At 35.4% G+C, this 16,502-nt stretch overlaps 1 protein-coding gene and 1 pseudogene across 2 annotated transcripts; one reads left to right on the top strand and one right to left on the bottom strand.

The window, feature by feature from the left end:
- The first annotated feature begins 6,659 nt into the window (after window positions 1–6,659).
- Window positions 6,660–13,633, top strand: LOC143623965 (mitogen-activated protein kinase kinase kinase 3-like; annotated as a pseudogene). The gene is made up of 11 exons (XR_013152002.1): window positions 6,660–7,272; window positions 7,913–8,259; window positions 9,330–9,429; window positions 10,085–10,147; window positions 10,651–10,811; window positions 10,881–10,956; window positions 11,032–11,091; window positions 11,589–11,696; window positions 11,792–12,028; window positions 13,015–13,106; window positions 13,186–13,633. The product of XR_013152002.1 is annotated as a mitogen-activated protein kinase kinase kinase 3-like (transcript).
- Window positions 13,619–15,958, bottom strand: LOC143623966 (NAD(P)H-quinone oxidoreductase subunit O, chloroplastic-like). Its single transcript, XM_077094744.1, has 5 exons — window positions 15,732–15,958; window positions 15,611–15,665; window positions 14,081–14,188; window positions 13,938–13,997; window positions 13,619–13,862 (listed from the first exon to the last, which is right to left on the bottom strand). The coding sequence occupies exons 1-5, from the start codon at window positions 15,956–15,958 to the stop codon at window positions 13,833–13,835; spliced, it is 480 nt and encodes a 159-aa protein (XP_076950859.1). The 3' UTR covers window positions 13,619–13,832.
- Between the last annotated feature and the right edge of the window lie 544 nt (window positions 15,959–16,502).

Below are 16,502 nucleotides of genomic sequence, written 5' to 3'. Positions count from 1 at the left end.
TTTTATAGTGTTTCGCTTTCCATGATGGCTACAAACCCGATATAAATGAAACCTTTAAGGGATCTTAAATAACGGGATCCAAATTAAGTTTGTGATCCATAAAACACAATATAAAAACTAATGTTTTTCCGTTTTAGGTAAGGATACCTTGGAATGCTATGAGAGTGTGTGCATGTGTATATTTTTGAAGATTAAATGAAATAAATAAGCAATTAAATGTATAAGTGTAATGAACAATCAAGTAGGGTAACACGTATAAGGACCCTAAAGCAAAACTATACTAGACCGTTACGTCTAACCGCCTATCTTATAGTCTTGGCTCTGATACCAATCTGTCACACCTCGATCAAAGGCGACGGAACATGCAGGGGTGCAACGGATTGCCCAAGAACACAAGACACTATTAAAGTGACAATATTTAATCAACTCATTAATTTCATTCAATCATCAAAGTAACATATATTGTTCATACAAATAAACACCAAAATATAATAAATAGATATTGTTCATTCTTATAATAACCTAGCGGTATCAATATAGAATGACGTCTTCGAACTCCAACTCAAGTAATAATCAAACCTGTGACAATGCATAAAAAATATTTGTCAACACGTATGTTGGTGAGCAATTTCATAGTTTGAGTATATATAATATGAGCGAAATCCACAAACGTATATGAGATTATAAATAAAAGCACGTGGTATATAAAACATATGTAATGAGGATCCTTTCTAATCGGTAACAACCGACATACTTGGATAATGAGGCCCTATTCTACTAGCACAAGGCTAAGTAGTTAGGGGAGCGTATGATCATACTTAATGAGGCTCAACAACAACATAAAAATAAACACTCGTGCACGTAAAGCATATGAGACATATAACACACAAAAGAGCAAGTATTCAAAGTATCATACACCCTAAAGTTTGTGGTTTGAGAAATGTGTATAATAAATAATTCTTGTTTTGAATAAGTATGCATGTCACCCCCAAAATATAAAAGTGAAAACGGGGGATGAAATGTACTCACGTTAACTAAGTAACTTGAAAAATTGATTCGTGAATAATCGGAGATCGGGTTAACGAGCAAGACCTAGATTAAACGGGTCTTAAGTTAGTAGGTAGTCTTGGAAGGGTTTAACGTAAAATATGACAAGTAAAATAAATAAATGAAGTTTATGGTTTAAAAATGTAAATATTTGAGAAATTAAATACATGTTCTAAAAAGTAAGTTTACTCGAAACCGGGTCTTGGTATTTCATTCATAATTATTACTCAACCTATGTTAAGTAACTTATGTGGGTTATAATGCACTATTGCAAGACCCTTGGTTTATAAATACCAAAACAAGGTTTTAATCGAGTGTTCGGATTTGTCAATTTGGGTCTAGATAATTAACTAAACTCAAAGTCAACTTTCCAAAATGTTTTGAGATAACTCAATAAAATAAAAAGACTTAACCAAGTATATAGTTCTATTGTGAAGAACCTTAACGTCCGTTAAGCGAATATTTGGTTTCACCGGTCCAAACTTGTTATAAGATCAAGTTGGATTCCGACACACCAAGTATGTTGATAAAATAACTTAAAATTAGTTTAAAATACATTCTTGAAGAAAAGATGAGTTTTGGTGGCCAAAAACACACTTGTGTGTCTTAAGCAAGTGAACTCGGTTTAGTTCGGTTTTGGTTTGGTCCTTGACTCGGAATGATACCGGGGATGGTTGCCACATACCCAAATACCATAGAACTATAAAAATGATTTTAGAAGTTATAATATTCAAATCTTACATAAACATGTTTATTTAACTATTTTAAACAAATCTAGTAAACAAAACTATTTAAAACAAAACTAGTAAACAAAACCATTTAAAACAAAACTAGTAAACAAGAGTCCGGTCTTGGTTCGGTCTTGATTCGGTTCTAATCTCGGGATAAAACCGAGACTAGTGACTTCATACCCAATACTATGGAACTCTTTAAACATGAATTAGAAAACTAAACTACTTACAATATAAACAAGTCTAGTAAAGCATTAAAGGAAAATAATATAATCAAGAACTACAATGAGTCCTCCATGAAGCCTTGCCTTGTAGCATATCACCTCAACCGACCATGGCCGGAAAAGATGAAAGTAGAAGGAAACAAGGGGTGCATATTATAAATATGTTGTACCACAAGATTTAATTAGTAAGTAACAAAACAAAAATTAAAGAAGGTTGTTGCTTGATTATTATGAACCTTGAAGGTTTGAGATGGTGTTCTTAGTTTGAGAGAAAAGAAGATGAATGAGCAAGAGAAAAATGAAGAGGATAGGCTTGTATATATAGGGTAGTAGTCAAAGTTGTTTTCCATGGTTTATATAAATACTTGCATGTGTTTAAAAAAAAAGGTTTAAACAAGTCAAATTATACAAACAAGTAGCAAAATCCAAAAAGTAAGAGATGATTATGAAACATAAAAACCCATTATTTTATATTATTGAAAGATTCGGTTTACAAATCGGGTCGGGTTTTGATTCAAATACAAATACAAAGAGGACCGAAAATGACGAATGTTACACTGGACCCGACCAGACAGACAATATCAAAACCCACTAAAACCGGGTCAGATCCAGGGTACGGGTTGTACCCGAAAACCGGGTTTTTTACTATGTAATGATCTTATATGTTTTTGACCATGTGAAACCGGTTTTTGTGTATTTTATATTCTTGATGTCTTTTTTCCTCCACTTTTAAAAATATCATGTAACATTATACTAAAAAAAATTAAACCCGCGGCAAAGGTTTCATTGGCGAGCCCGTCTTGAACAATCAAATTAATAATTTGAGTAACGCATCGAGTATGAAAACACTTTCCGTAGCAAGGCGGTGTATATTTTAAGCATAATTTGTCAACCATCGTGATATTGTTTGAGGCGTTATCAAAAGATATTGAAATTACTTTTTTTTTCTTAAATAAAAAGTTTGTTATTATTTCATCTAGAATGTCAAACATTTTATCGGCGTTATGTGGATATGGAAAATTTTCAAACACGATGGTGCGTTTCATCCTTTGCCAAGATACCGGATCGATTCAATGAACGGTGACACAAATGTAGGATTCAATTAAATCATTTTTTGCACATTCCCACAAATTTAAACAATAACGTATATGGGTCATACGACTTACGTGAGTGTAGTGAGATTGAAGTGTCTCTTGAATCACGGTGGTTAAACGAGTGCTGCCAAAGTGGTTAAACGACAAACCTTCTTGAATCACGAACTTTGTCATTCTATCATGAACTTTTTTCATGTTGTAAATAAATATAGTACCACTCCACCTAATTCGGCTTGGTCCTCCTTCAAATTTCTTTTTAACGCCTTGCAAAATTTCTTATCAATATGTTTACTTGAAGTTGAGTTGGAATCTTACTTTTAGAAAGTGTCATGATATTTGCAACATGATTTTTTACCCCACCAATCAACTCCACCAAATCCCAATTGCACCATATCTCACGGTTGCGATTATGTGGGAGGTTCAACCTCGGGGTCGTTGTGTACAAAAACCGGATCAATAAAAATGGATAACGAAGCCAACTTCTTCTTGCCTTTTCTCTTGCTTGCACTTGCGATAACTACTTTAGCGGTGTCGATGTAACATCTCGAAAAATACCATATTTATTTTTGGTTAAAAATGTCAACTTTGAAAATAGAAGGACCCAAAAATATTTTAATAATAAACATGGTAAATCAATAATAAGATATATATATATATATATATATATGTATATTATATTAAGTTGGAAGAATTTCATATTAAGAAATTGGGGGAAAAGGAATCCATCCTACATGGAAAGAAGGAAGAAACTGGAACTCCTTCACATGAGTATAAATAAGGAAGATAAATTTCATCCCACATGGAAAGTAGAAAATAATTGGAGGCTCTTTATAAGAAGAAGAGTTTCCATAGTAACATTCTTATATGTCATGCATGCACCATTGGTCCTAGCAGAGGGTGCGAAGCACCCGACGCGCACGAGCTCGGGCGAAGGTCGATGGACGCAATGTGGCGCTTTGATGGCACACTTTGCACTTCGCACGTTGGCATCCCAGCGAGCTATCGCGATACGCGATGGATCAGAATAATAAACCATCGCGATACGCGATAGGTACATCACATTACCCAAGGATGGGCGGTGTCGCGATATGCGATCACTCAAAACCAACATGTCATTGCGTACCGTGATGATGTGGTCTAACAACTTGTGACGCGTGTCAAGCCACGTGACACACGTGACAAAGCTAGTGATGACAATGCACGACTATTGGGCGGCATTGTGATACGCGATGACCAGCCAGCATTCCATCGCGTACCGCGATGGAATATAATATTCTTAAATATGCCGCCAGATCCATCGCGATATGCGATGGATCCATTTCAAGACCCATCGTGTACCGCGATAGGTTAGCTGCTCATCCTCTATAAATAGGGCAACCAGCCCTCATTCTCATCACACCATCCTCATTCTATCGAAAATATCCTATCTCTCTATCTCGTAATTCGTGCCCCGACCCGAAAATCGTTACCTCGAATTCCGTGTCCTTAACTGACGATTCCTCGAAGTTTGTGCCAATCGACATTCCGCCTTGAAGTACGTGCATGACCGAAAATAACCAAACGTTGTCTCAGATTGTGTGCCAAAGAAGTTGATCAAGAATACCTCGATATTCGTGCAACCGCAGAAGTGTTGCCCGAGAATCTATGTGATTATTAAGCCAATCAAGGTAGTGGTTCTACCCGAATAAAATATTATTATATTATTGGCTTAGACTCTAGTCAAGGGTATACTCGATACCTTGAAAGTATAATTGAAATTATAAAGTAATTTTATGAGAATAAGAAATATAAGTATAACAAATAAAATTCTTTACTTAACAACAAAGGTTTTATCAAAAGAAGAAATGTTTTTTAATAAATAAGAAATAAGAATATACGTTTTTTCGGAAAGAAGAAACGTAGTGTTCGAAATAATAAATAATTGAACTAAAGGTTCGAATATGTTTAAGAAAGAAAAAGTGTTCAAGGTAAAGAGTATGTGAATAAGACTAAAGTTCTAACGCTAGATTATTATTCTAGTAATAACGAATAGTTATACTCATACTATAGACCCGAGATTACAAGAAAGATAAAGCAAATAAGTGAAGTGAAGCTGATAAGGAAACAAAAGATGAATACGCCCCAAACTTTTAAATAGTATAATCGAGTCAATTAAATTGATTACATGAGATTACGTATCTCTAAAACGTTATGAGCAAAAGTAATCGCTGACCATCAGGTTGTCGTGTACGTTTGTCTTGACCCTTTCATATGTGGTTAGACGATGGGCACACCGCGCCACACTTGGTTGTGCCTCTGCCATGACGGGCCGGACTTAAGTAATGTCCGAGAGAGGGTAATCACGTGTATACTGATTGTAGCTAAGTAATCTCGAACGCTGCGGTGGTTTGCTGAGCGGTTTCGAGTTGAGCTTAAGTTTGTAATTGTAATTTTGTTTTTAACTTGATTATTCCTAAGCCATGATGGGCCGAAACCTAAGTTATGTCTCGAGTGGTAATTAAGTAAATAAATTATTTTGCGTCAGCTTATTCACCAACATGTGTTGCTGACATATTTTTAAACAGTTTTACAGGTAATGAAGAATAAGTGCTTGGAAACGAAGTAGCCATTAGGCAATATGATGGCTCAAATAAATCTTTTGATAAATATAAATGGTGGTTTAACAAACAAGAAATCTTTTGTAAACTTTAAACGAGTATTTTTATAATCCCATGTTTTGAATATATATATACATGTTAATATTTTATCCACGCTAAATTTTCGCTAATAAATCGTAACTCTGAATTATTTACAAGAATGGTACCAACTATGGGTCACACGCCTAGGCCGTAAGATGGGGGCTGTGACAAGCAAGAGTGAAAAAATGAAGGTGTGGGTGAGTGTAAAACGAAGCTGAACTGAAACATTTTTATTTTGGCGTTTGTTAATGCGTTTTTGAGTTGGGTACTCAACCCATTGATCCAACAACTATTTATACACATAGGGGTGGTCCAAAACCGGTTTCCAACGATATATAAGCTGCAACACTTTTACTTGCAGAATCATTTTTTGGTAGGAATCGGAACTGGATAGTAATTGACTGAAATTGGTCCCATCGGGTCTGGACCTGAAAGCAATGAAGGGTGGAAACAGGTAGGATCATGTCTGGATCGGGTATTTGGTCCATCGGGTACGACTAGAATTGGTTTCGTGTCAGGTCAAGAACGAGGTTTTTTGTGCACCTCTACTGACAATGCGTCCTTATTATATCTTATTTAAACCGAACCGACGCCGCAACTAGTTATTCATGCTACAAAGAACCGCCACACAAAAGCAAGGAACCCCTTGAACGGTCACCACATGAAGTGACAGTCTAACAAACCTTGGATTGAACCCTTTGAAACAAACCATTGAATCATGTATGTCTGTATCAACTAAAGATATAACGACAAGTCTCAAGCGACTAGTACTAGTATTTATCTATTTCTATCTCCTAGCAAGCGTGAACACGGGTTTACCACAGCAACGACCCGGCTCGCCTGCCTTCCGGGCCCAACACCAGCTGTTGTTCACTGTTTGGGTCCCACTCCCCAAATACCCATTTATAATATCTTCTACTGATCATAAATCACCCAATAATAATTAATAATACCATCTCTCTATCTATCTATCTCTCAGACCAAACCAAACCATGAAGTCAAAATTCATCGATAACATGCCTGCTTGGTTTGGCAAGAAATCAACCAACAAAGATAAAGACAATCATCATCATCGTAATCAGTACCACAGTCATAATCATAATCATCAAGATAACCCCTTTTTCAGCAACAATTATCACACATCTGTTGCTGACAGGAAGCACAAGACTAGCTTTGACGAGGGCTTATTGCCTCGCGGATCACCACGTGTCAGCCGGGACTACTCGCCGTCTTCTTATTCTTCTACCCGGTCTCCGGAGCTGCAACTGGGACTGGGTTTTTAGGGTTTGATTCCGATCGAATTGCCCACCCGTTGCCACAGCCGTCGATTTCTCCGACGACGTCGTTGCCGTCGATATCTCCGACGACGTCGTTTCCGGTGGACCATAATGGGTTGGCTTCCGTGTCGTCTAGCGGCGGCTCGTCGGTGTCCTCCGTAGATGACCATTAATATTAATAATAATATTATTAGTGATCATGGTCAATTGGGGTTTTTTAGGTGGGTTTTCTGTTTCTTGATTAATTAGGATTAGGGTTTGATTCAGTATGTTAATTTGGGCTTTAACAACTTATTTTAATTCAACTGTTAATCTTGAGGATTTAGGGCTTTATGTGTGGAAATTTTGTTAATATTTGAATAGGTTTTGAAGCTAATCTCAGTTCAATTGAAACACCCTATGATCACAATCAAAACATCAATCATTTGGCTGTCTCCGAGAATCATTAAATTTTTCGGCCGAAGCCGGAAAAAAATCTGGGTTTTAAGTAAAAGGGTTTTTTTATTGGGTATAAAATTTTTTAAATGGGCTTACTTGGTTATGATTTGGGTTATGCAATTTATGAAATTCTTTTAATAAAAATGGGCTTAAATGAGTTGAGTAATCGGGTTTGCACATTAAAACTATATACAATAATTAAAAAATAGATAATCAGGCCTACAGGGTCAATCGACCTCCCCGCCACCCTTCATAGCCGGCCCTGATCATTTGTACAGGTTTCTTTTGAATATCACAATTTTAAATAATGAAAATGTGACAAGTTAGTAGAAATTTGTTCGCGTTTGACTTTAACATGTCTTGGAGATATTATTGCGTGCATAATATAATTTTGCTAATGACATTTTATTTATATGAGAACAGGGGGCATGGGGACACAAAGTTGAGTCCTCGATCAAGAAGTCCGGGTCCGGGATCAAGGGTGGGGACCACTGCCACATCACCTTTTCATCACCGGATGGCATGTTCAAATTTGGATTCTCCTAACAGAAAACCGGATGATGGAAAGAACACGGGCCATCCGCTTCCCTTCCACCACCTGGCTCGCCAACCAGCCCGTCTTCGGCTCTAAATTGTTGCTCGCCTACTAGTCCCTCTTCGGTTTTGTCGAATATGAAGACGCTTAGTGTTGCTGAAAATTCGAGTTGTCATCCGTCTAAGTGGAAGAAAGGAAGGTTGTTGGGACGAGGCACTTTTGGACATGTTTATCTTGTTTTAATAGGTAATGTTTTTAAAGTTTCCATTTTGAATTTGAGCCAATAGACTAACCGAACAGTTCAGTGAACTGTTCGGCAGGAAGTTTGTTTGTTTAATAGACGAACGAAAATGAACCAAAATGCTGTTCATTTATGTTTGTGGACACTCCTTTATGTTTGTTTATTTAAATTCGTTTGTGTTTGTTCATTATGTTCGTTAGTTTACGTTTGTTAATTTGTTAATATTAATATATTTGAATCTGTTGGTCCATTACAGTTTTATCTAGTTTTAATAACCTTTTAGGCCCAACCCATTTTATTCTTATTTACTTGTAACTGGTTTTTGCTCAGTTATGTTCGCCCATGTATGTTCATTATGTTCGTTCGTTAGAAAGTGTTTCTTTAAGCTGTTGGCGAACGAACTTAAACGAGCACAAACAAGGAAACCTCGTCTGTTTAACTGGTCGTGTTTGATCATTTGTTGGGTTAAAAGTTAAACGGACGAAGTGACGAACACAAACAAGCTTTGTCCGTGTTCGTTTGGTTTGTTTACCTGCCTAGGTCGGGTTGTTTGGGCTGGCAAGTGACAGACAAGTTTTTTGTCCATTTTTCTACTTTACTTAATAATGTGTTAATTATGATTACAAAAGCTATAAATATACAATAATACTTTGAATTTACGAAAAACGCGATTTACGAGGTTATGTGCATCAACAACAAATATACTGGGTGGGTTTTGACCCACTTGATCTGTTTAATGCTATTTTTTAGTTTACTCGTTTGACATGCTAGAGATCAAACGCAACTTTAACTAATCATTGCAAAATGTTGATAGCACAAATTTTGATACACTACATTCCTGTTTTTGGTCATCACTGAGGTTCATATTAGATGTTGATTAATATTTTCACGATTAGTCTTACGTGTTTTGTTTTTTTAGCAAATATCTAAAGTTTATCACGATATATTTATCTATGTACTTTTATATGGTAAAGAAAGTTAGTTATTTGTGAACTAGTTTAAAGATTTTGCATTTTGATTTAACTTGAAAGTTGCTTAAGAAACTCTGGTGGTATCTTTGTTTATGTTTTTAATAGTGAGAATGGTCAGATGTGCGCAATAAAAGAAGTAAAAGTTGTTGCGGATGATAACTCTTCAAAAGAATGTCTTAAACAGTTGAACCAGGTATGTTCTCTCTTTACAAATACACACACACCAGGCTTGTAAACGAACCGAATGAACACAGCGAAGCATGTTTGTGTTCGTTTAGTTAACTGTAATCGAACAAACGATTGAACACGAACAAGGTTTTCTTGTTCGTTCGTTATGATAATGGACATGCTCATGTTCGTTTGTCAATAGTATAAACTAACTGTTCATGAACGTAAACAAATGAACATAACTGAACAAACACCAATTAAAAACAAACAGCAATTAAAAGTAAACTGAACATCAATCTATTGACCCTACAAAATTAATAAAACTTCACTTGATAGTAATGGGTGATATCTTAATTTCATAAACTAGATTAAATTAAAATGGGCCTAAAAAGTAAAGTGAATATATAAACAAACATAAATGAACAAACGTAAACAAACATTCACAAACTTAAACTAGCGAGCGCGGCATGTGTTCATGTTCGTTTGTTTATTAAATAAACGAATATATATGCCTCACACATTCACACATATATACATGTTTATGTATATATTTGTGTGTATACATTGTTATTTATTAAGAAAAGGGGATTGACCCCACTATTTTCAAGCTGAATCTTTGTGTAATGCTTTTCTTCAACATGATTATTTTTTATTGAGTTTCTTTATGCTTTTTTCAACAGGAAATTGCTTTGCTAAGTCAACTTTCACACCCAAACATTGTTCAATACTATGGAAGTGAACTGGTACTGTTCCTTTTTGTCTTGCTTTTTGTTGGTTGACTAAAAACTCAAGTTTGGCTTTGTGGTTCTCAAATTGGTTCTATATGCGTTCAAATTATTGGTATTTATTTAAAGAAATGTAGATTTAATGATGCTTTAGAGGTTAAAAAAACTGAAAATAGCATGGAGGTGTTTGGATGTGCATGTTTGAAGTGATTATTCTGATTTCAACAATCAGAATTAGATAATAAATCGTTTAAATCAAGATAATAGCAAATGTTACATCTACGCAGATAATTAATTTTCTTATGGTAAATGATTAAAAAAATCAAAATCTTAATTACTTTTTGCCACACAGTTAAAACTGTTCGTAATCAAACACAACTTAATTACCTGGTTTGAATAGATGTGACAGCTTTGACTCGTTTACCTTCAAATGGGTCGATTTGGATAACAGGGTTATGCCTTTTCTTAAACGGGTCAACTTTGGGCGTGTAAAAAATCAACTTTTGTTATGGATTTTTCAGGGAGACGAAACCTTATCCGTTTACTTGGAATATGTCTCTGGTGGTTCCATTCACAAATTACTTCAAGAATATGGCCCGTTTAGAGAACCCGTAATTCAAAATTACACCCGTCAAGTACTTAGCGGGCTTGCTTATTTACACGGAAGAAATACAGTACACAGGTAACACATTTCTTAAAATGTTAATAATATGCGTTTCTGTTAATAATAAATATGTGTACTTTTTCGCAGAGATATAAAAGGGGCAAACATATTAGTGGACCCTAATGGTGAAATCAAGCTTGCTGATTTTGGCATGGCAAAACATGTAAGTCTCTCACCATTGGTCAACGGAGAGAGAAAGTACAAACATTTAACTCATTTGTTTACTTTCTGTTATTAGATAACAAATTGTACTTCAATGCTTTCTTTCAAAGGAAGTCCTTATTGGATGGCGCCCGAGGTACTTATTCTCCTTATAAACGTTGGTTTATATACATTTATATTTTAGTAAATTACACTTTGTCGTTCTTTAGGTATATAGCACGTTTCAGGTTTCGTTCTTAAAAGTAAGGAAATAAAAAGAATCAGCCTTTATGTTCACCAACGGGTGCTAGTTTTATTCTGTTAAGTTCAGTCATGTATTATGCATATGAGAGTTACGTAGTTGATTTTCATGAATTAATAAAAAAAGGTTAGTTTATTGACCCCACTTACTTTTTTATTTAATATAATATAATTGTTCTTTATAGACAAGTCTTTAATGCACAAAGTACAAACTCTTTATAAAACACAAAGGACCAAAATCGAAATTTGAAACGTGAAAACTTTATAAAACGTAAATGACAACTTCTGTTATTACCTTGGTTTAAGGACGAAAAGTGAAATCTGCTAGACGAAAGTGTAAATTGCTTTGTATGTTTGTAACTTTGTATACTCATCAAGTTTATTTAACATAAGGTTGTAATGAATACGAATGGTTACAATCTTGCGGTTGATATTTGGAGCTTGGGATGTACAATTCTTGAAATGGCTACATCAAAACCTCCATGGGGCCAATACGAAGGGGTATGGCGTGTCATTCTTTTTAAAAATTCGAACTTTTGATTATTGCGGCTGTTAGGTGTTTAGAACCCCATTCGAGCTTGTGTTTTTGTTGCCAGGTGGCAGCGATATTCAAGATTGGAAATAGTAAAGACATGCCCGAAATACCTGATCATCTTTCGAATGATGCAAAATCTTTTATAAAGCAATGTCTACAACGGGACCCGTCTTTACGACCCTCAGCTTCAAAATTATTGGAACACGCGTTTGTTCGGGACCAATCGATTTCAAGAGGAGCCAATTTTAACCTAACCAAGGAAGCGTTTCCTTTCACCTTTGATGGAAGTCGTACCCCGGTAAAAATTGTGTAATCGTTTTAATTTCAAGAAAATAATTTATCCTAATTAAATTAGTGGAAAGATTAAGGGAAATTAGCTAAACTACCACTCTAACTGGATCCCTAAAATTTAGGGAAGCTGACACTGATTCCCTAAAGATTCACGATTCATTCCTTGTATCTATTCCCCTTATTTATATTTGTGAGTGGAAGAAAGAGAATGTAATAAAAAGGAATAATTAAGTATTATTTAATTGAGAAGTCATTGATACGGAAATAGATATGATAGGTTTTTAAAAGAAAACAAATTTTAGGGATAATGTGTATTTGTTATTTAAATTTTAGGGACTCGGATAAAGAATCTGATTTGAATTGGCATGTCAAGGAACCGAACAAACGTAAACGGGCATGTTCATGTTCGTTTGTTAACTTTTACCTAACTAAACACGAACAATTAGACGAACAAAGTTTTGTTGTTTGTGTTAGTTCTTTAAGTAATTGAACATGCCGTGTTTGTTTATCTTCTTTCGTTAATAGCATAAACTAATGGCTTACGAACATTCACGAACCAACCTAACTTAGACAGATGAGCCAACGTAACATGTTAAAGTAATCGTGACTCCTTGAACATAAATCTTTTGGGCCAATAAAGGTAACAAAACTAGACTAAATTGTAATATTTATATTTTAATTTCAGAAAACAAGACTACATTTTAATAGGCCTAAAAATTATAAATGACTATATAAACAAATGAACTTGACCAAATGTAAACTAATGAACATAAACGAATTTAAATGAACGAAGTAAACAAACGTTCATGAGTGAACGAGACGTTGTTCATGTTTGGCTTTCTAACTAAATGAACAAAAATCTTGTACATGTCCATTCGTTTATTAAATAAACGAATAATTTACCGAATGTTCGGTTCGGTTACAGGCCTAGATGTGAATGCTCTAAATGATATAACACTAAACTGATGTTTTACGATACTTATTTTGAAACAGACGGCCTCGGAAATGCACTCCAACAGAACACCCATGAGTTCATTTGACGGCCCCATGGTGACATCATCTAGAGGTGCAATGTTGAGTCCAAGGTATATTGGCCAAACCGTTAAATGTTAACCGTTTTTACGGTGTAGTTTGACTTTTCTAAAGATTCATGTATACGTGCAGGAGAAATACAAGAACGATTACTTCTTTGCCTGTATCTCCAACTTCAAGCCCCTTAAGGCAATACGGGTCAGCGTACAGGAGTTGCTATGTTTCACCCCCTCACCCATCTTTTACCATGATCGGGCAAAGTCAAAGTCAAGTCAACTACAATTTGAATGATGTGTTGGCGGTTCCATCAAGACACAATGGCAAAACCACATTTGACCCGCGATATGAGGTCAATCAGGTCAAACCCCAAACGCCCGTTAGAACCCCAAGATCACGAATCATTTGACCCGGGTTAATGACCAATAAGAGTTTGATGTATGTTTTGATTGTCATATGATAAAACATAGGACAGAGATTGTAGGGAATTATTCGCCTCTGTAATTTGTTGTAAATAAAACCGGCTAGTATGGTTTTATATTATTACTGTATACAAAGACTGGTCGGGTTTTCGTATCATTGACTTTTTTAAAAGTCAACATGATGAGTCTAAGTCAAAGGAGCTAACAAAATAGTGAAAACATATGTGCCAAAAGAAGGTTTATACTTCATATAAACTATAATGCCACAAAAATAGAACTGCAAATACTCATTTGGTACTAATGATCATCAAGGGTTTGACTAAAAGTCAAATGCTTGTTTCTTGAAGCGGTGGATTCTGGTCATATTCTTTCATAATCGAGCTTGTCGGACTGCAATAACGAGTACAAAATTACATGATAAGGTGGTTATTAGGTTAATAATGTTAAGGTTTAAACAATGGTTACCTTGATTAGCATGTCGGTTGGAAGCCAAGCAGGTGCGGTTGGGATCCCGACCCATGCAATCTACAACACGGGTCGCTTGTTATGTGAGTTTTGTGATGTGAAAACAAGATTAGTAAATAACATTTATGAGTTATTGAACTTACAAGTGCATACTCTCCTGTTTCAAAGATACGGATATCCAACACCTCACCGCGGTCTTTGTAAATGTAGTCCAACCCTTTATAATAAGGCGGATGTCCAACTGATAGATACTGGAGTGAACAGATATCGGGTTTCAATGCAAATTCAAGTATGTAACTTATATTACTGATGAAATATTGTTTGCACTAGAAGTGTCAATCGGGCCGGTTTGGCTAGCTAAATAATTGAACCCGAACTAGACTAATATGCTTATTTGTATTAAAGATACAACACCAACCGAGTCAATTGTGTAACCCAAAATGACCCCGTCTAGCCCATTCATCTAAACGAGTCAAACAAATTTTCTGGGTTATTAAACAGGTGGATGGTTGTAATATATTGATTTAAGGGTTGATGGGTCAAGTTGTTTAATTTCACATGTTGACCCAAACATGGCCTCTATAGTTAAATGGATTAAACAGGTCAACTAAAGAATCACCCATCTATGTAAACGAGTCAAACATGTTTCTTGCTTTATACAAGTAGTAAATTAAATGGGTTAAAGAGGTTGACCCGAGCATGATCTGTTTAGTTAAATGGGTCAAACATGCCAACTCGAACACGACCCATTTAACCCATTTATCTACACGAGTCAAATGGGTTTCTTGATTGTAAATGGATAGTAATCAAGTTGTAAACGGATTTCTAATCATCTTGTTATCCTATAATGAAAACAAAGGAAAACATGTATGGAAGCTATAATTGTAAACCACGATCGAATCTATGGAAGCATTGGTTTATACATTCCTCTTACTCTCGACTCTAGGGATATGTTCTTTCGCTATCTTTTTTAGAGAACCGCTGAAAATTTCAATCGAACCATGAACGAAGAAAGTTATGAGATAAAATAGTGATTACGAGGCCTCAATTCTTTCGACATATGCTGCGGCGGGTTACTAGAGAAGAGGGGACAACTTTTTTTCCTTTTGCATTGCTCAATAGCTAGGCATGTCTATTTCTTCGTATTTCAACTTCTATGAAGTTTTATTTGTTTTCTACAACTAATAAAAATCGTTGTTTTGGACAATACTTATGTAGAAAGCCCTTTTTTTAATATTTACTAGTGAATTTGATCTTTGTTTATATTTTTCTACAAGAAGCTGGCAGAGCTTTAGCCATTGGACCACATCGATCCATTCTCTTTCAGATTTCAAAAGCCTTTTTATACTAATTTTGACTCAGAGATAAATCAAGATTGTAATAAAAGGATTGAGAGGGTTAATGGGTCTAGTGTCTGGTTGTTTGATTAGACGGGGGTACACACTTACACGGGCTGACCCGAGCATGACCCGTTTAGTTAAACAGGTCACCTAAACATGAGCCGTTTAATTCATTTACCTAAAACCAGTCAAACGGGGTCTCTTCGCTTGTAAACATGTTTAACAAGTTGAAAAGGTTGTAATAAATGGGTGAAAAAGATTGAGTTATCGTCCTATTTAACTATTAAGCTGAACACAAACTGTTTGTTCATTAGTAATACATTGGTGACTTACATTGATGCTATTTAGATACTTTTCCTTGTCTACTCTAACAATCTGCCCTTTTTCACTGCCAACAAACACATAAATATACAATTCATTCATATAATAAAAACTTGAAAGTTGATTATACTACTAACTTGAAAAAACAGGTTTCTTGGGTGGTTTTGAAGCAGCAGGGGTTTCAGTAGCAGCTGCAGCTGGTTCAGCAGTCTCAGCTTTAATACAGAAATAAATCCGACCACCGCCACCGCTGCCATGACGACCACTGCCACCTGGCACCATGCATGGTTTTGTGGTTGTGGTTGTATGTGGTTTTGTGTATGGAAATGAAGAGAATGATGAAGAGTATGCCATTGCCATTATTTTTTTATGTTAGCCCCTAGCTAGCTTCTTTTTATTTGTTATGTTTATATATGTATAGATGTATAGATAAGAAAAGATTGGTCATCCATCTTCAACATGCTTCTTTTATTTTTTTGAGTAAATTACAGAATTGCCATAGAGGAATTGTTCAATTTATAAGTTTTGTTTTTGTAGATTTTTTGTTTTCTTACCATTTTGTTACAAAATTAATTTATGATAACACTATGTATCTCATGACGTTAATTTTTTTTTCAATAATAAACCTCACACATAATAATATTATAGGCAAATCTTACGTTGTTTAGTTTTATCCAAAACAAAGATGCTGACAATTAATGACGCCACGTCTTAAATATTACCAACATATTTTGTGTGCAATGATTGTGGATGAGATGAGAACTTTGCAATTAAGACTGCGTTGTCAATGAAGCCGGACTCTGAATTCATCCAATAATATTGTGCCATGCAGTGCACTGGACACTCGCTGAAGCCGCCTGATCCTATTGTGGTTCAGGAGAATTTCTGATTTTTTTCTTCATTT

The sequence above is a fragment of the Bidens hawaiensis genome, unplaced genomic scaffold (genome assembly GCF_021521415.1).
Source record: "Bidens hawaiensis isolate Kalapana, Puna unplaced genomic scaffold, B.hawaiensis_p1.1 tig00003649_1, whole genome shotgun sequence".
NCBI classification, from domain to species: Eukaryota; Viridiplantae; Streptophyta; class Magnoliopsida; order Asterales; family Asteraceae; genus Bidens; species Bidens hawaiensis.
This window is presented reverse-complemented; position numbering and strand designations above follow the sequence as displayed.